The sequence below is a fragment of the Enhydra lutris genome, unplaced genomic scaffold (genome assembly GCF_002288905.1).
Source record: "Enhydra lutris kenyoni isolate GAN:26980312 unplaced genomic scaffold, ASM228890v2 scaffoldscaffold35, whole genome shotgun sequence".
NCBI lineage: Eukaryota > Metazoa > Chordata > Mammalia > Carnivora > Mustelidae > Enhydra > Enhydra lutris.
Genome location: NW_019154119.1, coordinates 3,179,321 through 3,203,740, shown reverse-complemented (window position 1 = coordinate 3,203,740; position 24,420 = coordinate 3,179,321). Strand labels below are relative to the sequence as shown.

General features: G+C 37.3%; 1 protein-coding gene across 7 annotated transcripts in view; it reads right to left on the bottom strand.

The window, feature by feature from the left end:
- Positions 1 to 24,420, bottom strand: part of LOC111154095 (dystrobrevin beta) — a 243,675-nt gene that overhangs the window by 104,549 nt on the left and 114,706 nt on the right. For all 7 annotated transcript variants that reach the window (XM_022513473.1, XM_022513468.1, XM_022513471.1 and 4 more), the window contains exon 9: positions 15,770 to 15,894. In XM_022513473.1, the coding sequence (XP_022369181.1) occupies positions 15,770 to 15,894 (125 nt within the window). The remainder of the gene's footprint in view (positions 1 to 15,769; positions 15,895 to 24,420) is intronic.

Here is a 24,420-nt window from a genome sequence, read left to right as displayed (position 1 = left end):
ATACAAAGTTTTGAAGTGTAGGAAGGAGGTAGGTTTGGCTGCAGCACCGGCTTTACAGTATATAAATTTAGCAGAAAAAGATAAGATTCAAAGAGTGGGATGGGGCCTGATTACACAGGGTCTTGAATTCCATCCTGAGGAGTACCTCCTTAATTCCATAGGCAATGGAGTTTTGCAGACTTTTAAACAGGGAAGTAATTTCAAGATTAATTTGTTAGAAATATGTAGATAGATTTGAGGTTTAAGAAAAATTAAAAGGGCTAATTTAGTAGGTGCTAAACTGTGGTACTAATCAAAAGTGGGTAATATAAAGACCTATAAAGATGCCGAGAAATATTGAGATTATTCTAAATTGCAACCAGATCAAAGTATACACATTCTATTAAGAAATTCCACTCAAGGGGCACGTGGGTGGCTCAGTGGATTAAAGCCTCTGTCTTTGGCTCAGGTCATGATCTCAAGGTCCTGGGATGGAGCCTCACACAGGACTCTGCTCAGCGGGGCGTCTGCTTTCCCCCATCTCTGGGCCTGCCTCTCTGCCTACTTGTGATCTCTCTCTGTCAAATAAATAAAATCTTTAAAAAAAGAAAAGAAAAGAAATTCCACTCAAGGAGACTCTGGCTGGCTCAGTCAGAAGAGAATTTGAGTCTTGATCTCGGGGTCGTGATTTTGAGCCCCACACTGAGTATAGAGATTACAAAAAAAAAAAAAAAAAAATTTAAATAAACTTAAAAAAAAAAAGAAATTCCATTCGATGAAATTTAATTCTGAGACTTAATGTCTGCATGAAATTCCATTATAGGTATACCCTAGGCTTGGCTTGGGACAAAATAAAACTCAAAGAAAAGCAGATTTCCCCAATATTAAGAATGATTACTTTTCAGGGATTTTTTTTTTAAGCAATCATAATTACTTCAAAAGTAACATAAAAATGGATTATAGACTAAGATGTAAGGGTTAAAACTATAAAATTTTTGAGGAACACACAGGAGAAAATTTTTGTGACCCTGAGTTAGGCAAAGATTTTTTTTTTTAAATATTTTATTTTTAATCTTGTGCTCTCTCTCTGTTTCTCAAATACATAAATAAAATCTTTAAAACAACAACAAACTTATTTTTAAAAAAATATCTACACAAAAACATAAATGTTCAGAGCAGCTTTATCCACAACAGGCAAAAACTGGAAATGAACCAACGTCCATCAACTGCTGAGGGATAAATAAAGTGTGGTATATTCATATAATAGGGTATTTTCAAAAATCAAAAATCAAAGGTTTTTTATTTAAAAGGTTACTGATACTTGATGCAATATGGATAAACCTTAAAAATATTAAGCCAAACAAAAGAGCCAGAAACAAAAGACTACATGTTATATTATTCTATTTATAAGAAATTGCTAGAAAAGGCAAAGTCATAGAAATAGGAAGTATATCAGTGGTTGCCTTGGGGCTACCGGTGGGAGCTGGAATTGACCAAAAATAGGCAGCAGGAAACTTTTTTGGATGGTAGAAATGTTCTAAAACTGGATGATGGTGATGGTTACAAAATTATATAAATTCATTATGAGTTATTTAACTGTCACAGTGGGTGAATTTTATGGTAGGTAAATTGTATTTCAATGAAACTTAAAAAAAGAAAAGACAAAGCAAACCTACAATGAGATACTATCTCATACCCATTAGGCGGTCTACTTTAAATAAAACAGCAGTAAGAAAAAAGAAAATAACAAGTGTTGGTGGGGGTACAGGGAAACTGGAGCCCTTGTACATTGTTCATAGAATGTAAAATGGCACAGCCATGATGGAAAACACTACAAAGATTCCTCAAAAACTGAAAGTAGAACTACCATTAACATCCAGCAATCCTACCTCTGGGCATATAGCTCAATGAACTGAAAGTGGGGTCTCAAAGGATTATGGGTACACCCATCCTCAGAGCAACATTATTCGGATTAGCCCCAAAGGTGAAAGCAACCCAAACACCTACTGACGAAGGAACAAACAAGCAAAATGTGGCATATACATACAAAGAACTAAGTCCTAAAACAGGCTACGACACAGATGAAGCCTGACGACATTACGCTGCATAAAATAAGACAGTCACAAAAGAAGAAAAAAAAAAGCAAAAAACCAACATGATTCCACTTAAATGAGGTATCTAAAGTACTCAAATTCATAGAAAATGGAAGTAGAATGGTGGCTACCACAGGTTGGTAGTAAAAGGAAAGTTGATGTTTAATAGATAGGTTGTCTCAGATTTGCAGGTTGAAAAGGTTCTGGAGATCTGTTTCACAACAATATAAATATACTTAATACTACCCAACTGTACACCTGAAAAGTGGTTAAGATGGTAAATTTCATGTTATGTGTATTTACCACAATGAAAAGAAGAGAAAAATCCAGGGGATGGTGTTTAGACCATGTTAAATTTAGAGTTTAGAAGCACAGTACTTTACGATAATGGTAAACAGAGTAAGAAAATCTCAAGGGGGGAGGTGAAACTCAGTAGACCAAAGTCACAGCCACTTGTAAATAATTACCCTCCTAGGATTAAACACTGTGTTTTATTGTATTAAATAACACTGTTTCTCCTTAGTGCAGCATAATCAGTCACCACATGTGCTGTTCACCTGACCCTCACACCCATACACACATACACACACACACGTACATATATACACTGTGTGGTTCATGAGCGTGTGTACCCTCCCCTGCCCCCCACACTGAAGTTCAGGCAAAAACTTCATCCTATTTCTAGGACTACCTTACATGACACATGACCCTTAGTATCAGCGCTCTCTGGGTGCCATCTTTCTTTTTTGGAGAGATATACTTATAGGCTTAGCAAGTGCCCTAACCCCAGAAGAGAGTAATTACCTGGGACCTTCAGCCTGAAATGGAGCCAAAGAGACATCACTCAAGCCAGGATGAAGCGAAGCTCAAAGCTCTAAGAGAATCTCTTGTATTTCTCAGGTGCCAGGTTTTCCAAAATCATCCCAGCAAAATGTTAAGACAGAATTAGTAACAGATGAGTCGTGACCCTTAAGAGCCGTAAGAACATTCATATTCCAGGCTATATGAACAGGAGAATAAAAAGCAGCTTTTTTTTTCTCCAAAGATTAAATTAGATAGACCTGAAATAAAAGGTGTCTGTTGGCCCAGTGGTGGGCAGGTTACGTCACCATTGCCTAGGTTTTTCAAAATCACTACAGCAAAGTACAAGACAGAATTAGTATCAGATGAGCTATGATCTAAGAGTCAAAGTATAGTACTTACCTCTTGGAAGTAGCTAAAATTATAACCTTCCAAATAGGTTCAATCTCCAAAGACCAAGACACCCAAAATGAATCTGATACTCCTTTCAAGTGACTAGAACATCAGATTCATTTAGCGATCTAAAAGTATCATCTTGTCAATCTTCTCAAAAGAGACTCTACCCTCAGCAACACGCACAGAGCCCCAGCCACAATACACAGTCAGTAAATAGTTGTCGGAGACAGTGATTTCAATCCAGACCAACATATCAACATTATAAATTCTGTAACACCCCACAATTTGTTTGGGAATACAGTTCAAGCCAGTTAATAACTCTCTTTGAAAACACCCAAATTTGGCTTATAAAAAAAGCTGCTAACAATGAGGCATTCAGTTTGGCACAGGACAGTTAGCCAGAAGCATCCTTGTCACAAAAGGAATCTCCAAATCCAGATTCATCCATCATTTTAAAAGAAACATCACAAGGGACGCCTGGGTGGCTCAGTTGGGTAAGCGGCTGTCTTCAGCTGGGGTCATGAACCCAGTGTCCTGGGATGGAGTCCCACATTGGGCTCCTTGCTTGGCAGGGAGCCTGCTTCTCCCTCTGCCTCTGCCTACCACTCTGTCTGCCTGTGCTCGCGCGCGCGCTAACAAATAAATAAATAAAATCTAAAAAAAAAAAAGAGAGAGAAGAAGAAGCATCACAAAAATGCACTTTGGTATCTAAACAAAATAAATAAGGAGTTATTCTTTCATTGAGTAGTTGTTTTTTCATACAGTCTTAAAAATTTCACAGGTTTTTACACATGTTCTTACATTATTCCTGGTCTCACAAATTTGTACTGATTTACTTAAAGTCATCATGAATAAGAATAAAAATAAACAGAATTTTCATATTTTACCAAAAGGTTCACAAATACTATAAGGATGAGATGTTTCAAGCATAGTTGTCTAAAGTAAAAAAAAAAAAAAATCTCTGAAGTTGAAATTTTAAAAAGGACAGTTTTGTTTTGATCAAATCAAAATAATGCATAGATGGTCTAATAAGCATTAAATAGAAGAGCAGTTAAAATACAATAAGAGCCATATTAAAGTGTTTAATTATAACTATCATTTAAATAATGATTTTTTTTTATCTAGGTTAATTCTGTTTTGACACAAAGTATGGAAAAAAACTGGTTGGCTCAGCTGTTCATACTGGCTACATATTTATATATGCATAAGCAGCGAGAAACAATAAGGCAGTCGGTTTCTAGGTAACAAACTTTATCCGACTGCTTCAACAGAAGAAGTTACCAATTAACCTTCACCCTTGGGTTGAAAAAACAGCCTGAACCATCAAAGATGATGATGAGAATTCAGAAAAAAATATCAAGAAGCACAAAGATCCCTAAATTTGCAATTTTTATCAACCCTTCCTTAAGAGTTGGGGTCAGCAAAACTTTTTCTCTAAAGAGCCAGACAGTAAATATTCTAGGTTTGTTGTTGTTGTTTTTTTAATTGAAGTATAGTTGATACACAATGTTAATTAGCTTCAGGTATACAATACAGTGATTCGACAAGTCTATGCATTCTGATGTGCTCAGCACAGGTGTAGCTCCCATTTGTCACCGGACATCGCTATTATAGTACCACTGACTAGATTTCCTATGCTGTACAGTATTTTAGGTTTTGAGGGTCATTCAACCTTAGTTACAAAGATTCAACTTTGCCACTGTAGCCTGAAAGCAAAGACAATATATAAAGGAGTTAAGTGTGGCTTGTCCGAACAAAACTTTATTTATGGACACTGAAATTTGAGTTTCATATAATTTTCACAAAATATTATTATTATTCTTTCTATTTCATGAAATTTTTTTTTTCTCTTTGACCATTTAAAAATGTCATCATCAGCTCCTGGGCCACAAAAGACAGGCAACAGGCAGGGATTTCAACCGCAGGCTGTAGTTTGCCAACCCCTGTTTAGGAGAACACATCAATCCCAAGTGTGTCCAGTGGGATGCTTGTCATTCTCTCCTTGACGAAATTAAGAGGAATAAATACACTAAGCCAACACTGGGAAGTTTTCCTTCTCTCAGAAATAAATAACCATAAACTGAAATGTAATAGTGATTAACCACTAATTAAAGAAATTAGGTATAAAGACTGTGTGGTTAGATAATTAGATCTTAAAGCAACAACAAATTGCTTGAATTAGGCTAGCAAAATGTCTATCAGACATCAAGAGCCAGAAAGTTTTATAAAGATGTTTGGACCAAAAGAAACGACTAATTTCTCTCAGAGACTCATAAGGGAAATTGCTAGTGTTGATGATAAGTGAATCGGTTTTGTTTGAGGTTTATTTGAAAAATCTTGTTTACTTAATATTCTCAACTCACCAGATAAGGAAAAACAAAACAAAACACAATGAACCAATTAAGGAAATATGCCTGACATCTAGTGGAGACTTAATGTAGGTACGTGACCTATACGTGACCATTTTCTGAAGGAACAAACATAAAAGGGAGGAGGAGGGGATGAGGTAGAGGTCTGTTTATATAAATCATGCTAGTGCCATTCATTCATTCATTCATTCAAAGCATTTTGAATGCCTACCAAGCACCAGGAACTATTCCGGGCACAGGGAGCTCAGTAAAGAATAAGACAGAGTCCCAGCCCTTGTGGTTACATTTTTGTGATATAATTTATTTAAGTCTAAGGAAAAGAGTTTAAAAGTTTAGAATCCAGTATGATAGCATCCTAACCTCTCAGAAGTACTCTCAGGGGTACCTGAGGCCTCAGTCTGATTAAGCATCCGACTCTAGGTGTCGGCTCAGGTCGTGATCTCGGGATCATGAGACTGAGCCCTGTTTCGGGCTCCCCACTCAGCGTGGAGTCTGCTTGAGATTCTCTCCCTTTCCCTGTCTCTGCCCCTCCCTATGTGCATGCTCTCTCTCTCTCAAATAAATAAATAAAATCTTTTTAAAAAAGTACTCTCAAATACATTAACCTTAAACAATATCCTGAGATAATTAAATTTTATTGTCAGTAAAGCCAACAGATGTCTCTATTTTTAACCTGGTTTCTCTTCTATCATACCACACTGCCTCCCTTCTATTTTTCAATCAACCAACATACGACTCTTCAATGTCCTCTCTTGATTCTAAAACAAACCACAGATCTCAAACAATCGTTCAGTTACTGTGTACATCCACAGTGACAATTTCTTCCCAGGTCTACCTGTTGGGAAAGTGAGGTACAGTGGAAAGAGTCTGGGGGGTGGAGTCCAGTCCCAACGCCATCATTCTAAGTTGCATAATCAGGTCACTGAAACTCACTAATGCCGTTTCCTGACTCATTATAGATGAACGGTATTTATATTGCAAAGGTTGCCATTGGGTTAAATGAAATGATGTACACAGAAGAGGTAAGCAAAGGGCTTGGAACAGCATAGGTGCTCAATAAATATCAACACTTGAATTTATGATGATCTGGAAAAATCTCTATGTCAACATAAAATGTAAGCAATGAACATTAAAATATACCTTATCTCATACTTAATTTCAATTCCTGTCCCACATTTCCATTGGAGCTTTTCTTTTATTGCTGGGAGTCCAATAATGGTAAAAACTAAAATTCCTTATGTGTTCACAAACTTTTCTCATTACCACCATGAGAGTCCAAACCTCCATCATCTCTCACTTGGCCTCTGAAAAAAAAACTCGTCTAGCTGGCTTCTTCTTTTTCACCCTTGTCCCCACTCCCAACTTCTACACAGCAGGCAGTGATTTGTTAAAATGCAAAATTCAAACTCTATCTCTACTATCAAAAACCCTTCAATTCAGTATCACGTCCAAAATCTCAGGTTGCCTCTGCCCCCTCTGCAGCCTTCCCCTTGCTCTCTGGCCTACTGCTCCCCTCTGCTGGGAATATTCCTCCACTGACGCCAAACACAGCTAATCTCTATTCATCTTTTAGGCTTCACTATAAATGTTATTCTTCACAAAAGCCTTTCTTAGCCTGCCAGTAAGATGAAGACAAACCATAACGTAAAGACGCCTTGTATAGAATTATTTTACAGATACAGACACATATGTGCTTTATGTTATTTCTCAGACTGTCAAGGTATTAATTGTTAAAAGGAAAGCAAAATTAAAACTGCAAAAAATCAGCAGGAAAATAATGGAGTTGGGATAAATGGCTATCCATTTTGGGAAAGAAATACCCTTAAATTCCTATCTCATAGCTGACAACAACAAAAAAAGAAAAAAAAATCCAGAAATAAGAAATTTTTTATAGACAGATGTATCCTTATAATTTTGAGATGAGAACATTAATGTTAAACATGAAATGGAAGCCAGAAAAAAGAAAAAAAAATAATAAATTTGATTTTTAAACTAAAAACTTTAGTAAGAAACCTTATTCCCTACTCTGAGAAAGATCCAGCTGGGAAAGGTCAGATTTTCTAGCAGGCCCCATCTTTTAAATGTTGTGAGCAATGCCTAGGGGAAAGCTCAACCAGGTTGGTCATCCAGTCCCTTGGATTTTATCCCCAGTCCTAACCCCTTCAGTAGATGGGGTTCATCTGAACCGGGATCACTGATATTTAGTAAAACAAATATAAACAACTTAGGTGTTTGAAAGTAATACCTACAATGTGTAAAGACTCCTGAAGTGCAAGACAACTAATCTATTCTTTGTCTAAAAAAGAATGCTTTAGGGGCGCCTGGGTGGCTCAGTGGGTTGAAGCCTCTGCCTTCAGCTCAGGTCATGATCCCGAGGTCCCGGAATCGAGCCCCACGTCGTCGGGCTCTCTGCTCAGCGGGAAGCCTGCTTCCTCCTCTCTCTCTGCCTGCCTCTCTGCCTACTTGCGATCTCTGTCAAATAAATAAATTTAAAAAAAAATCTTTAAAAAAGAATGCTTTAAAATAATTAATATTCATATAATAAAACAATGATTAAAATAATCATGATCCTATTCAAATGAAATAGTTTGCTGACTTTAAGCATTCAAATGTGGGGCCCACCTTCATCTCTAAGCACAAAACAGAGACTTTCTTTTCCTGGTCATGACTGGAAATGCACAGCAGCCCGCTCCTCCCAGGTCTCTCATCTTTAGAGCTCTACCTCGAACTCTTCTCTGTGGAAGCCCACAGATGCAGCCCTTTATGAAACTGGCTACCTCACTCGCTCAAACCTACATGCACCGAAGCAAAACACTGTGTGAGTACCATCTGCACCTTGCACAGTACCTGGGAGGTTCTCAATAAATATTTGCTAAATGAATGGACAATTAAGAATCTCAGGGGGCACCTGGGTGGCTCAGTCGGTTAAGCGGCTGCCTTTGGCTCAGGTCATGATCCCGGGGTCCTGGGATTGAGCCCTGCACTGGGCTCCCTGCTGGGCAGGGAGCCTGCCTCTCCCTCTCCCTCTGCCTCTGCTTGCTGCTCCCCCTGCTTGTGCTCTGTGTCAAAAAAAATAAATAAAATCTTAAAAAAAAAAAAAAGAATCTCAGCAAGAGTTAAGAATTGCTGTTCATATATTTATATTTTAGTTGTATCCTATATGTACGTTGGATGCTTAATACTAAATTACTAGCTTGTTATTCATACAGCTAAAACCATCTATATTCTAATGAAGTGGTTGCATAATTTGATCAGATTCACTATGAAACTTTTTCAAGGCAGATTTGCAGGCCACCCCCAGAATAATCATTAGCTGACCTAACCCAGAATGAAAGTGACTTGGTAATCTATAGTTTTTAAAGCCGAGTGACCCTGACAATAGCAAAATCTGGGACCCAGTGACATGTGAATATAGAAGAAAAATCTACAAAACAGAGAAATTCAAAGTTGAAAGGGACTTTAAAAGTTGTCTAGTCAACCCAAATAGGATTAATTGCTCAAAGTTTCATCAAAATCTAAAAAGGAAGCTATATTGTGTTTTCTTTTAATAAACATTTTTTTTTTAAGATTTTATTCATTTACTTGACAGACAGAGATCACAAGTAGGCAGAGAGGCAGGCAGAGAGAGAGGAGGAAGCAGGTTCCCTGCTGAGCAGAGAGTCCAATACGGGGCTCGATCCCAGGACCCTGGGATCATGACCTGAGCCGAAGGCAGAGGCTTAACCTGCTGAGCCACCCAGGCGCCCCTATATTGTGTTTTCTGAGTGGCCCGCTGACTATATTTTGCCTTGGGAACAATTTAGATTAATAAATACTTGAAATATAAAATCTGAGTTCTAGGTAATGCCTAGTCCGATAACACCTAGTAAAGATGAAGACACTTGCGTATATATTACTAGAGCTGACTAATATCTAGTTCTCCTCTCTTTCCTAGGTATGTGGAAGATGACATACCCGTGAAGTTAGGTAGAGTTGTAAGGGAAATGACACGTGTCACTTCTGAATACAAGAAGATGGGTATGAGCTTTCCATAGGCTCCCTTCCCCTGCTGCAGGGATCAATGAGGCCTCACATTAAGATGATGAGCCAAAAACTGAAGCAGCCTAAACCACGGAGCCACTATCCCTAGTTCAGCTGTTCCAGAGTCCTTCCCATCCACGAGGGACTTTGCATGAGTGACAAATAAACATCCATGTGTTGAACCAGGAGGCTTGGGGGTTAATTTTCTACTGCATTATCACATAATCTATCTTGATTATGTGATATTCCTATCTTAGGACCCAGCAGTTACACTCATACCTTAGAGAAATTCTCTGTATAAGAATGCTCGCAGCTGCATTCTAGATGGTAGTGAAAAACTAGAAACAAGTTCAATGTCTGTCGATAGGTAGGAGAATGGACTACTTATTGTACAGTCATTCACTGGAATGCCATCTGAGATTCTGGGTAAATCTCAAAAACATACTATTTAATAAAGTAATAAACTTACAAAAGTATATGTAGAGCATAACCATTTATACAAAGTTTTAAAAAATATGTTATTTTATGGGTGCATGAACATCTGGTAACAGTATTAGAACATGTATAGAGTAATAAATACCAAAATAATGTTAGTGGCTACTCTACGGGGTGAGAAAAGGTAACGGGATTAGGAAAGACACAGGAAACCACAACTTGACCTATAAAGTATTTAAAAAAAAAAAAAAAAGGCTTGAGGCAAATATAAAATGGTAAGAATCTATAACAAAAATTCAAGGTTCCAATACTTAAACTCTCAGTCCTAGACTGAATTCATACTAAACTTCCAACAGAAACTAGAGACGGGGAGGGCTCAGTCCTCCTGAGACAAGGGACATGGAGTCCTCCTGAGACAAGATCAGGAATGCTCAGTCGTTAGAGATGCTTGGTGCCTCAGAAAGAGCGGAGAGGGGCTGCATTACCAATAAGAGGGCTGGTTGAAAGTCCACCTAAGAAGCAGAACACCTCCTGTCTCTTTCGGTCCCCTCCCCAAAACCACATAGCCCAAGACTCCTCTTTTCTAGGCCTGGTGAAAAATGAAGGTGACTTGCTAGTGAAACTGATCCAAAAGTCTCTGAATTCAGGCACAGCAGGGAGAGGCAACCGAATGCGGCCTGAATTCAGATGGGAGAGGTTAAAGGAAGGTCTACACTAAAGTAACAGAATCCCCAACACGCTTCCTCTGGTCAGGATATACGTTAACTCGTGACCCCTGGTTTAAAGAAACTCTTGCCCAGTCCATCTGAGGGGTTTACTGCACCGTTTAATGTGGAGGCAGAGATCCGAAGGCAGCTGGGTAGGAAGAATGGGTAAGTAAAATCTGCAGAGTGACAGTTGACATAAATTTTTTAAAAGAACGTACAAAATGCTACCTAGTTTTCAAGAATATGTCCTGGTAAAAAGATATACAATGAACATATTAGAATGATTATCCCTGAGGAAAGGGTGACCGGGGTGGGGTATGCAAATAAAGGGGAATTTTTAAAAATATAAATAGCATAAAATAAGATAGTAGAAAAAAGTCCAATTATCACAGTAGTAATACTTTTATAACTGCAATAATGAAAGCCAATTTTACTTATAATGACTAATTACAATAATAACAATATTATAGTAATACATTTAAATGGACCAAACTCACCAGTTAAGGCAGGTTGTCAGACTAGATTTTTAAAATCCACTTACAATTTACAAGAAGCATCCTGAACACTTCAGGACACAGAAAAGTTAAAAGTTTAAGGATGGGGAAAGTTACACTAGGCACATACAAGCAAAAGACACTAAAAGATGTTTAGCAAATAAAATAGATTTGAGAACAAACAGAATTATTAGGAATAAAGATAGTCACTAGATAAGAACAAATTTTCAATTTCTTAGTGAAATATGTGTAGTTTTGAAGATATGAGCAACAGGATTAACGAACTTGACCTAATGGACATACATTCACTCACTAGGAACTGTAAACCAAACAAGCACAGAATTAACATTATTTTTCAGGCCTACTAGGAACATAATAAAAACTGGATCATATATTACACATAATAAGCATGTCAAAACAAATTTGAAAGAACTGAATAGTCCGGACCACTTATTAGACCAAAATAAAATTAAACTAAAAATTAATAACAAAAAGGCAACTAAACAATCCTTATATGTTTGGAAATTAAGAAAGTATTCTGCTTGGGTGCCTGGCTGGCTTAGCTTATAGAGTGTGCAACGCTTGACCTTAGGGTTGTGAGTGTGAGCTCCATGCTGGGTGCAGAGATTGCTTTAAAAAAAAAGAAAAGAAAATTTAAAAAAAAAAAGAAAAGAAAAAAGAAAGTTTTTTTTTTTTAAATATTTTATTTATTTATTTATTTGAGAGAGAGAGAGATCACAAGTAGGCAGAAAGAGAGAGAGCAGGAAGCAGGCTCCCTGATGAGCAGAGAGCCCGACACGAGGTTCAATCCCAGGACCCTGAAATCATGACCTGAGCCGAAGGCAGAGGCTTAACCCACTGAGCCACCCAGGTGCCCCAAAAGTATAGTATTTTTAAAGAAGAATTCTTATCACAACTTTGAAAATATTTAGAACAATACAAAATTACATAAGAAAAATTGGGCACACTCAGAAAGAACAGAGAGAAATTCATAATCTTAAAATGCTTATATTGCGGGGGGGGGTACCTGGAATGAGTAAGTTAACCATATCTTTGAAGAAGTTAGAAAGAGGGATGCCTGGGTGGCTCAGCTGGTTGAACAATTGCCTTTAGCTTGGGTCATGATCCTAGGGATTAAGTCCCGCATAGGGCTCCCTGCTGAGCGGGGAGTCTGCTTCTCCCTTTCCCTCTGCCTCTGCCATTCCCCCCGTGCCTGTGCTTTCTTGCTCTCTGTCGAATAAATAAAATCTTTAAAAAAAAAAAAAAGAAGAAGTTAGAAAGAGAGTAGCAAGATAAACCCAAAGAAACTGTAACAAAAGGAATAATAAAGATAAGGTTGGAAACAAATAATATTCAAAAATACAATGCATACAGTAAGAGAATCATCAAAACCAAAAGTTGGTCCTCTAGAAGTCCAACAGAAGGGACAAACCTATGGCAAGATGTGTTCAAGGAAAAACCAAAGAGAGAGAAAAACCATAAATACATGAAAGAGGAATTTAAAAGAGACATTAGTACACACACCACAGACACATGTTATGAACTTTGTGCCAATAACTTTGAAAATTCAAATGAAACTGACATTCCTATAAATAAAAAATGTTCTAAAGTGACTCAAAAAGAAATAAGAATTAGGTCTTATAATTGTTTTAAAAATAGAATTCACAGTTCAGAATTTTCCCACAAAGGAGCCTTTTGGCAGAGATAACGTCATTGGTGAATTTCACCAAAAATTGAAGGAGCAAATAATTCCAATTTTAAATAAGCTGTTTCAAAAAACATAAAAAGAGAATGCTCTTCAACTTTTTAAGACAGCAAACTGGGCAAACTTTGCCCTAAAAAGATAATAAAACAGGAAATTACAGGACAATTTAACTTTTAAACATAGGCAAAATCTAGGCAAAACATTAGCAAATGAAACCTAGCAGTATATTACAAGGAGAGTCAACTTATGTTTATTCTAGGAATGTATGGCTGTTTAAAAAAATTCATATAATTCACTATATTAATAGAATAAAGAAACTCTCATGATCATTTCAAGGCAGAAAAGTCTTTGATAAAATTCCACATCCATTCATGACCCAAAAAAAGCACTCTTAGCAAACGAGGCATACAAGGGGAGCTCTTTTTACCTGATAAACAGTTTCTACAAAACCTACATCAAATAACACACTAAATGAATGCTGAAAGCTGTCTCTCGGGATTAGCAACAACAGAAGATTACCTACCGAACTACTTTTGTTCAATATTGCACTGGAGGTTCAGCCAGTGCAAGAAGACCAAAAGGGAAAAAATAAAGTATGATTAATATTTAAAACTACAAGGAGTGGGAGGGAAAAAAACAAAACGATCATTATTCGCAGGTGATATAATTATTTATAGGAAATCCAAAAAAATCTGACTAAAAATTACTAGAATTAATGAGTACATCAGGTAAGATAACCAGATAGTGGATTAAGATACAGAAACAATTTGCATTTCCACATACCAGCAATACACTGCTGAGAAACATAATTCCATGAAAACACCATTTGCATGACTGCATACATTTGCCAAAACTCACTGAATTGTACACTTGAAGTGGGTGCATTTTATCACATGTAAATTATATCTCAAAAAAACTGTAGGAAAAAAAAGGCACATGTGCAACATCAACAAATGTACAGAAGAACCTTTAAAAGTATGGAAGAATTAATCTAACGTATATACCTTTCTGGTGAAAATTGTAAAGCTTTACTGAAAAGCACAAAATGACATTTAAATAAATGGAAAGACAGAGCACATTCATGACACGGAAGACGTCAATTCTCCCCAATTTGATCTCTAGATCCAATGAATCTCTGATCAAGATCCAAACAAAATTTTGTGAGGGACTCAATAAGCCGATACTAAAATTTATATGGAAGAGCAAAGGGCAAAGAATAGACAAGACCCTCCTAAAAATATTATTTAACCTCTTATAGTCACTAAGATAGTATGATGTTGGCATAAGGACAGGCCGTTGGGCCACAGGAAGAGGAGAGCCCAGAACCAGACCACGCACATAGGACGCTTCATTTATGACAGCCGTGGCGTGTTAGGTCACGGTGGGGGGGGGGGCGACAGATCATCCATTAAATGGCTCTGAAACAAGTTACTATGCAAACGCAAAGAGATCTCATTGGTCAGAAACCTAGACAAAGCATAAGGAAGTGTGGGAGGATGTGCTGTACTTTATTATATGTTTTTCTGTATTATTAAATTTCTTATTTATATGTATATACTATTTTAGTAAAAGTCTTTCAAATTACTGAATGAGAAAGAAAAGATCAAGAACCCTAAGTATTTTAGAGGGAGGTCAAAGAAAACAGATGTCTACTCCAACAGAAAAACCTGTCAACGCCCAATAAAGACTAAGAATGATCAAAAACCTACTGATGGGGCGTCTGGGTGGCTCAGTGGGTTAAAGCCTCTGCCTTCGGCTCAGGTCATGATCCCAAGGTCCTGAGATAGAGCCCCGCATCGGGCTCTCTGCTCAGCGGGGAGCCTGCTTCCTCACTTCTCTCTCTCTGCCTGCCTCTCTGCCTACTTGTGATCTGTCAAATAAATAAATAAATAAAATCTTTAAAAAAAACAAAAACAAAAACAAACCTACTGACTTTGGGGCACCTGGGTGGCTAAGTTGGTTAAGCATCTGATTCTTGATTTAAGCTCAGGTCATGATTTCAGGGTTGTGAGCTCGAGCCCTGTGTCAGGCTCCTTGCTGGGTGTGGAGCCTGCTTAAGATTCTCTCTCCTCTGCCCTTGCCCCCTCTCTAAAAACAAAACAAAACCGCTATTGACTTTATCCAGGAGGACACATAACATCACCATTTAATTCAGAGTAAAGAATCTTAGTTTAGAGGCTGAATCTTAACACTTCCTTATTTCTCCTTCTCCTTACTCTTCCTCTTTCTCTACTTCTCTTTTTGGTTCCTGTCTGAATTTCTTTCATTTAGCAGGAATATTCAAAGAAAGTAAAAATAAAACACTAGTTTTATTTATAGAATACAATCTTATGTTTCCTAATTTTCTCTCAATACAAAGAAGCAAATGAAGTTGATTTTCAATTCCATGTTGCCCAAACTAATTATAAAAATAACTATGGGCATTACTGCTGCAGTGAAGAAAGGATCTCTACCACTGATTATGGAAGAACACACAAACAAAAAAAGGCAACCTTGCTAAAAGCAGTTCAATAATTACTCTTCAATATATTAATTAATGTTTCTGTTTGAGATCATTAATTACTTAGGCTCTGGGCTCAGCAGCTAAGCTTCCATGTAAATATTTATGGTGACTTAAAGAAATGAAATCTTGAGGTCCTGAGTTCCCCAAAAGTAAAGTAAAAACCAGAAGGTTCAATGTTCATGTTACATGAAGTTGCTTTTACCCAAAAGGATTCAGCAAGGTCTCCATTTCAGTATAACCCACGTCCATCCCTAGGTGTATACTTACACTATATTTGCAAGGTCAAGTGGTTTCTCTGGTTGCTCAGGAAAAACAGGATGCGGGGGTTCTCTGGTGGGCACGCACCCCAAAGATTTACTAATTGCATGGCTCAGCTTCTTTGCAGGGGATTTCTGTGTCAAAGTAGAAAATAAGGAAATAAATTAAATCTTCAAAAGAATGAAGAAGAATTTCAAAAGAACTTGGTGACAAGAACTGCAGAAAATACCTTTTGAAATAGAACCTAAGATGCATTATAATCAACATTATTTGGACCTAGAGAAAGAAACCTACGGTTGTTCCAAGGTCACTTGTGGTCCTTCATTTCTATGCTTACTCCCTCCTTTCTACTATTAAGTTAATGTTAACTTCCCTTGTGAACATCTCTCTGTACCCTTTGCATGAACTCTCTCTTTTGATGCTTTTGGATCATTTTTGGTAAGATGTTATAGTTAATTTCCCAATCAGAGTCAGAAATTTTTGCTGGACTAAAATACTAAAAGGCTAAGATAATGCTGAGAGCTCATGGCTTTTGAATGTTAGCAAATTAGCTGACTAAGTCACATCCCAAAACGTGCCTATTAAGAGAATATTCCCAAAATAAACGTGAGGCAGAACATTTGGTGCTAAGGGTCTGGCTATGTGTACAGACACAGATGAGTGCCCTCACACCCTCAGGCAGTCAGCCTCAGACCTGTGACTATAAATTCACGAAGGTACAAGAATAAGCTGGCATACTAATACATTTCTCTGTAAGGTAGAACAATATACAGCAAATCCAAAGACTAGTGAGATCAGATCTAACAGTAAATATGCCCAAAAGTAAACAATATGCCACAATTAAGTTATTCAGAATACTCACATCAGAAACCCATATATAAAGGAGGCTCATCATACCCTGATACGATCGCCCACCCAATTCCCTTTAAATAACAGGGTTGTTGAGATTTCCTTGGAAGGATATTAACTGCAAAAAGGTGTAAATATTTCATTCTACTCACTCTGCAGCGTACTGCCATATGTCCCACTCTAATTGAAAAACAGAACTTGTTCGCCGTTGTGTGTCATATCAGTACTGCATCTCCACTGAACTTTTATATGCTGCTCACATGTGTTAAACACACAAAATAAGCAAACTGTCTTTGCCTTTAAGACTATGTAGAGAAGGGCACCTGGGTGGCTCGGATGGTTAAGCCGCTGCCTTCAGCTCAGGTCATGATCTCCAGGTCCTGGGATTGAGCCCCACGTTGGGCTCCTTGCTCAGTGGGGAGCCTGCTTCTCCCTCGGCCTCTGCCTCTGCATCTCCCTGTGCTTGTGCTCTCTCTAACGAATAAAATCTTTAAGGGGAAAAAAAAAAGACTAGATAGAGAAAGACAGGCACCTGGGTGGCCCAGTCAGTTAAGCATCTGGCTCTTGATTTTGGCTCAGGTCATGGCCTCAGGGTCATAGGACTGAGCCCCATGTTGAACTCTGTGCTCAGCATGGAGTCTGAGCACTGAGCACTGAGCACTCTTCTTCTCCCTCTCCTCCCCCCTGCTCTCTCTGGCTCACTCTTCCTAAAATATATCTTAAAAGAAAAAGAAGACTATGTAGGGAAAGTTAATACCTTTTTAATAATACAGACTGAATAATATCAATTTCTTCAGAAACTTCATATATTGGCTCCAAATCACCTATCACTAACCCCTTCAACACATTAAATTCTGGGCAAAATCTAAATGAAGCCTAATTTCCTAAAAGTCATATAAGGCAGAAACTCTAAACATTCCCTCTAAGTGGTTTCCATATCCTCCTTTTACCGGATGACGGGCTGAAATGTGACTTGATCCTTCTGTTTTCTACACTGCCCCAGACCGTGTGTCACTTTTCCGCCTAACACCTCTCAAAGGCTGATAATCCCTTACAGAATAAGATCTAAATGCGCACCATCACAGTCCTTACAAAAGCCTTCATATCTGGCTCCCACCTCTCCTCACACCAGCATCAATGATGAGACGTCACTTGGCCCAAAGGCCATGTTCCTGTGGTCTCTGTACCTTGGCATAGGCCTTTCTGATGTTGCCCTCTGCTGGTCTATTTTTCTGCAAGTTTCCTGCTCCGTTCTCAAGACTACTTTGAAGCCTTGCCCTGGGCAGGCTTTCCTCCTGGCTCCGTAAGTCAGAGACCACATTTCCCAGCTACCCGTTTACCATGGACGTTTCCACAATTGCGCTTTCCACACTATGGTGCACTTTTTACGTGCCTATCTCTGTGAAACTGGTGGTCCTGAAAGGCAGGGTCTAGGTCTCATTCCTCTTTATAGTCCAGACCCTGTCCTATAACAAAATATGTTATTTGAACAATTTGCCTAGATGAATTTTCTAGATTGCCTCTTCCTGACCAAACCACGTATGCTTATTTTCTGAGTTACAACACAAGTAGGAGACAGAGGACATCAGAGAATACCTTGATTCACCGTTATAACTAAACACTACATCTGTAGTCCGGATATTAATTTCATATTTTGCTGTGTCTGAGAACAGCTGGGCCATTAGTTCACACAGTCTATGCGAGATGGATTATCAGAGAGACTTGACTTAATTGCATCCTGAGCAAAAACAACCATGAAAGGTTTCATATGTATATTTATAATAGAATTATAAATTAAATTAATCACATGACTATTAAAATAAATAATGTTTCCCTTCGTATCACCTTATAATCTCTAGCAGTATGCTTGTAATGCTTTTGAAAATGCTGCTTTAAAGTCAAGGTTTAAGATCAGATCCAACTTTGAGTCTCAAAAATATACACAGAAAGGTAAAATTAGTACATCAAAGTCAATTCCAAAGAATTAGAACATATCAAGAGCTTTGAGATGCACAGAAAGGGAAAAAACTGAGAATAAATATATACAGGAATTAGAATATTAACTGGGCTAGGACCAGACCAAAAAGGATATATTAATCTGAAAATTTTACAGACAATGCATTCAACTAGGTTGTCTAAATATGTAAATAAATGACTTCCTTAAAACGATAAGAAAGAGTAAGTTATGATACGGACCTGAAGTGAATTTTGCTATCTCGTTAGTTTAGGAGGTTAAGATTAACAAAATCTGTGAGCATGAACCCGAAAACTGCCAGAAGCTCCAAGCTAGGCACATAGCCTCTCTGACTCCTGGGCCCCTAGGACAATGCCCAGGACTTGGCAGTCGGTCACTAAAAATTTACAGAAGTGAGGAAGGAAGAAAAGTGGCCCAGGTGCAGGGACGGGTGCCTTCCACAGACCTCGTTTAAGCCACTCTGCCAGAGACACCACTTAACGTCTCTGTACCTTTCCCGTCACTTGAACTCACAAACTAATAAATACATGAAGAAGCCTTAACCTGAAAAAAGAAAACTCCTCCCAACAGACTCTTAGGTGATGATTTTCAAAATCTGTGCATCTTCAATAATCCACATTACCTAATTTGAAAACATGTCCTACTATCTCTTAAAAATACTACAGGTTATAATATTTAAAAACTGTATCAGAATGCATAAAATGTGTACGTACAGTTTAAAAAGTTATAAAACAAATATCCACCTACCCACGATTCTGCCTGAGAAAGAGAAACACGGCAGTCACTCAAGCTTGCTGGGGGATCTTACGCTAACAGCCGCCTCCCCCACCACACCTGGTCCTCTCCTCGTAACCTAGATCCTGGATTTTGTATTAATCATGTCTTTGATTTTACCATTTCAGCAATTATGTACAAGTAATACATGATTTATTTAACACATGTTTAAAATCTATATAGACTTAGGTATATTTTTCTGCAACTTGATGCTTTCACTTAAAATTACGTTACGGATCATCCATATTGATTCATGTAACTGTAAGTCCTACATTTTTTCATCAACGGATTGTATTTTGCTGCTTAATTACATCATAATTTATATATCCACTCCATGGCTGATGGACATTTGGGTTGTTTCCATCTTTTCGCTCTCACTCACCATGTGGCTATAAACTTTCTTGTCCACGTCTCCTGGTAGACATGTGTAAGAGTTTCATCAGAGTGGAATTACCTGATCGTGAGTTATGCACATTCAATTTTACTAGGCACTGCCAACTTGTTTTTACAAAGTGGTTACACTAATTTCCACTCCGTCACTGTGTGAGAGATTTCCTAAATCTCCGCATTCTGGCTAACCCTTACTATTGTCAGATATTTTAACATTTGCCAATCTAGTGGGTGATAAATGGCAATGTGGTTTTAATTTGCAATGCCCTGATCGCCAGAAAGACTGAGCATCTTTTTGAATGTTTACGAGCCATTTGGGTTTCTTCTGTGACATGCCTTTTCCTGTCTAGTCCTGTCTTTGGTGTAATGTTTCACCAGGTTGCCTGCCTCTTATTGATTTGTAAGAGTTCTTTTTTTTTTCTTAAAGATTTTATTCATTCATTTGAGAGAATGAGAGAGCACAAGCTGGGGGTGGGGCAGAGGGAAAGGGAGAAGCAGATTTCCCACAAAGCAGGGAGCGCCATAGGGTGGCTGGATCCCAGGACCCGGAGATCATGACCTGAGCCGAAGGCAGACACTTAACTGACTGAGCCACCCAGGCACCCTGTAAGAGTTCTTTATATTTTTTGTATTTTAACCCTACGGAAGTTATGTCTCACAAATAACTCCTACTTTAAGGCTTGTTTTTGACGACCAGATATCTTTACCATAACTGTAGTCCTGATTTATTAATCTTTTCCTTTATATTTTGTGCTTTTTATATCGTAAGAAATATTCCTTCCCTGAGGTATAAAGATACTGTCCCACATCGTCTTCTAAAGTTTTATAGTTTTTCTCCTTTGTATTTAATTTGATTCTACTTAGAACTGACTTTTTGGTAAGTATGAGGAAAGAATCCAATTTTATTCTTTAGAGATAATCAATTGCCACAGGTCCATTTAATAAATAGTTCATTTCTTTTCTACTCAGTATTCCATTTCTATCTCCATACAGTGTAACGTGGATTTAACTGTAGCTTCCTCATATCTTCTCAAGTACTACCTTACAATTTTCTTTAGGAGTGTCTTCATTATTTCTGACCCTTTGAATTTCCACTTGTTATTTTTTTTTAAAGATTTTATTTATTTATTTGATTGAAAGAGTGAGCGAGCACAAGCAGGGGGAGCAGTAGAGGGAGAGCGAGAAGAAGGCTCCCCGCTGAACAGGGAGCCCAATGTGGGGCTTGATCCCAGGACCTGGGGATCATAACCTGAGCTGAAGTTTAGATAACCTCATGTAAGTAGAATCATACAGTATTTGCCTTTCTGTGGCTGGCTTCTATTACTGAGAATAATGTCCTCAAGGTTCATCCATGTTGGAGCATGTTTCAGAATTTCTTTTCTTTGTCAAGGCTGAGTAATATTCCATTGTATACCATATGGAATCATTTTGTTTATCCATTCATCCATCAATAGACACTTGAGTTGCTTTCAAGTTTCAGCTACTGTAAATAATGTTATTATGAACATAGGTGTATAAGTGTCTCAAGGCTGTATTTTCAATTCTTTTGGTATATAACCAGAAGTAGAATTATTAGTAATTCTATCTTTAATTTTTTAAGAAACCTCCATGCTGTTTCCCGTAGTGGCTGCACAATTTTACAGCCCACCAAAGATGGGTTCTAATTTCTCTACATACTCACCAACACTTTTTCTTTTTTTAAATAGTAACAATCTTAATAGTTGTGAAGAATATCCCATTGTGGCTTTGATTTGCATTTCCCTAATTAGTGATGTCACTTATCTTTTCATATGTTTGTTAGCCATTTTTATATCACCTTTGGAGAAATGTTCATTCAAGTCCCTAACCCATTTTTCAATTAAGTTACTTGTTTTTTTGTTGTTGAATTATAATTCTTTCTATATTCTGGATATGAACCTTTCTATATTCTGGATATCGAATCAGATATACGATATGCAAATATTTTCTCCCATTCCATCATCTGCCTCTTCACTATGTTCTGTTTGTGCCCTTTGATGCAGAGAAATTTTTTTTTAAAGATTTTATTTATTTGACAGAGATCACAAGTAGGCAGAGAGGCAGGCAGAGAGAGAGAGGAAGAGAAGCAGGCTCCCCGCTGAGCTGAGAGCCCGAAGCGGGGCTCCATCCCAGGACCCTGAGATCATGACCTGAGCCGAAGGCAGAGGCTTTAACCCACTGAGCCACCCAGGCGTCCCAATGCAGAGAAATTTTTAACTCTACTGATTTATCAGAAGATTCTTTCAGACTTCCTACATTAACAGTCATCTTCAAATAATGACAATTTTGTTTCCTTTCAATTCAAACATCTTTTCCGTATTTATTATGCTGCTTAGGACTACCAATGAAATGCTAAATGGAAGTGGTGACAGCCAAGTTTCTTTGTTTAATTTATAATCTTAAATAATTTCAACAGTAAATATAAAAGATACTTTCAGTTTTTATAAATATATTAGGTTGCTAAGGTTTTTTGTTTTGAAGAGTTTTTTTGGCCTATTTGTATGCGTACTTAAGTTACTGATGGATATTGGGTTTTATTAAATCTTTTATGTAAATCTTTTGAAATGATTATATGGACTTAATCAATCAATCTATGAATTTGGTTAAGTTATAATAATTTATCTTCAATTGCTGGAATAAAACCAGTGTGGTCCTGATGTATTATCTTTCGTATATACTGCTAGATTCAGTTTCATATTACTTTCTTTAGGTTTTCATTCCTGTTCATGGAAACAGCTTATAATTTTCCTTTCTTGCTGTCCTCATAAGGTTTTGGTATGAAGGTTATGCTAGCCTCAAAAATGAAACTGGAATGCTCATTATTTTTTCTGGAATCTGGGAAGTTTGACATAATACTAGAATTAATCTTTTCTTTGAATGCTTGTTGAAACTCATATCAAGGGACGCCTGGGTGGCTCAGTGGGTTAAGCTGCTGCCTTCAGCTCAGGTCATGATCCCAGAGTCCTGGGATCGAGTCCCGTGTCAAGCTCCTTGCTCAGCAGGGAGCCTGCTTCTCTCTCTGCCTCTGCCTGACACTTATGTGTGCCTGCTTATCTGTGCTCTCTGACAAATAAAATAAATAATTTAAAATAATTAAAATCTTTAAAAAAAAAGAGAGACTCATTTTAAGTCATTCGGGCCTGATTGATTACTTCATAAAGCTTTTATGCTACTAATTCAAATTCTTTAATGATTATACTATTTGGGTTTTTTATTATATCTTGAACCAGCTTTGGTAAGTAAGGTTGTTCTAGGAATTTGTTCATTACGAACTCAACGTTCAATAACAAATCTACCGGTTTTCTTCTTGTCATCTTTCTGTTAATTGATTCCTAAGCCAAATGCATTACAGTCACAGACTTTTGAGGCTTCCTTAATGTGATCAATTTTTTGTGTGCGTTTGAAAAGAATGTGTAATCATTAATTATTGGGTACTTTCAAATTTTCTATAGTCTTTTTTTTTGTCTAATGATTCTAACAATTGCTGAGAGAAGTGTGTTAAGATTACCATTTTAATAATGTATTTTTCAACTTCTTATTGTGCCCTATTAATATTATTTATGTATTTTATAGCTACATTAGTAAATGTGTATTATTTCTGTGGAATTGTTAACTGCATCTTTTTATCTCTGGCAAACTATATCTGGTAAAAAAAAATTTTTATTGTGACCAAATACACAAAGTATAAAATGTACCATTTTAGCTTCTCTGGTAAAGATTTTTGCTCTGAAATCTATTTTCTGAGATTAATAGACTTTCAATAAATTTCTTTCGTTGGTACTTTGCCTGTATGTCCTTTTTATCCTTAACGTTCAACCTTTTTGTATCTTTTTTTCCCACTGTCTCTTATAAACAGCATAAAGTCCAATCTTTTAAAATATCCATTTGACAACTGCTGCTTTTTATCTGGAAAATTTAGTTTTTTTTACTATTTACTATTTTTTTTTATTATTTACTATTTACTATTTTTTACTATTTTTACTATTTACTATTTACTATTTACTATTTTTTTTACTATTTTACTATTTTTTAGTAAATTTACTATTTACTATTACTATTATACTTTTATTTATTTCTGTAGCTTATTATATCATTGTTTCATTATTTATTTCCTTACTTTCCCTATATCTTTATCTTTTCTTACTTTTTTTTTTTAAAGATTTTATTTATTTATTTGACAGAGAGAGATCACAAGTAGGCAGAGAGGCAGGCAGAGAGAGAAAGGAGGAAGCAGGCTCTCCGAGGAGCAGAGAGCCCGATGTGGGGCTCGATCCCAGGACCCTGGGATCATGACCTGAGCCAAAGGCAGAGGCTTTAACCCACTGAGCCACCCAAGAGCCTCTCTTTTCTTACTTTTTTAGGTTTCGTTTGTGGACATTTCATTTTGTTTCCCTTTTTGTCAAGATACTCTTTGAGTCTATCTTGTAGTGGTTGCTTTCTGCCGTTTTTTTGTCCTGAACTGGGAGCTACGGTTATTAAGAATGTAGTGTCACATACCTGACAGGGGCTTTTGCACAAAAAGGCTCCTTTAGCCCTCCCTATAGTCTCATCAATTAGATGCTAAGAGTCTCAATTTGAAAACAGTGTGGAGATTCCTTAAGAAATTAAAAATAGAGCTACCCTATGACCCTGCAATTGCACTATTGGGTATTTA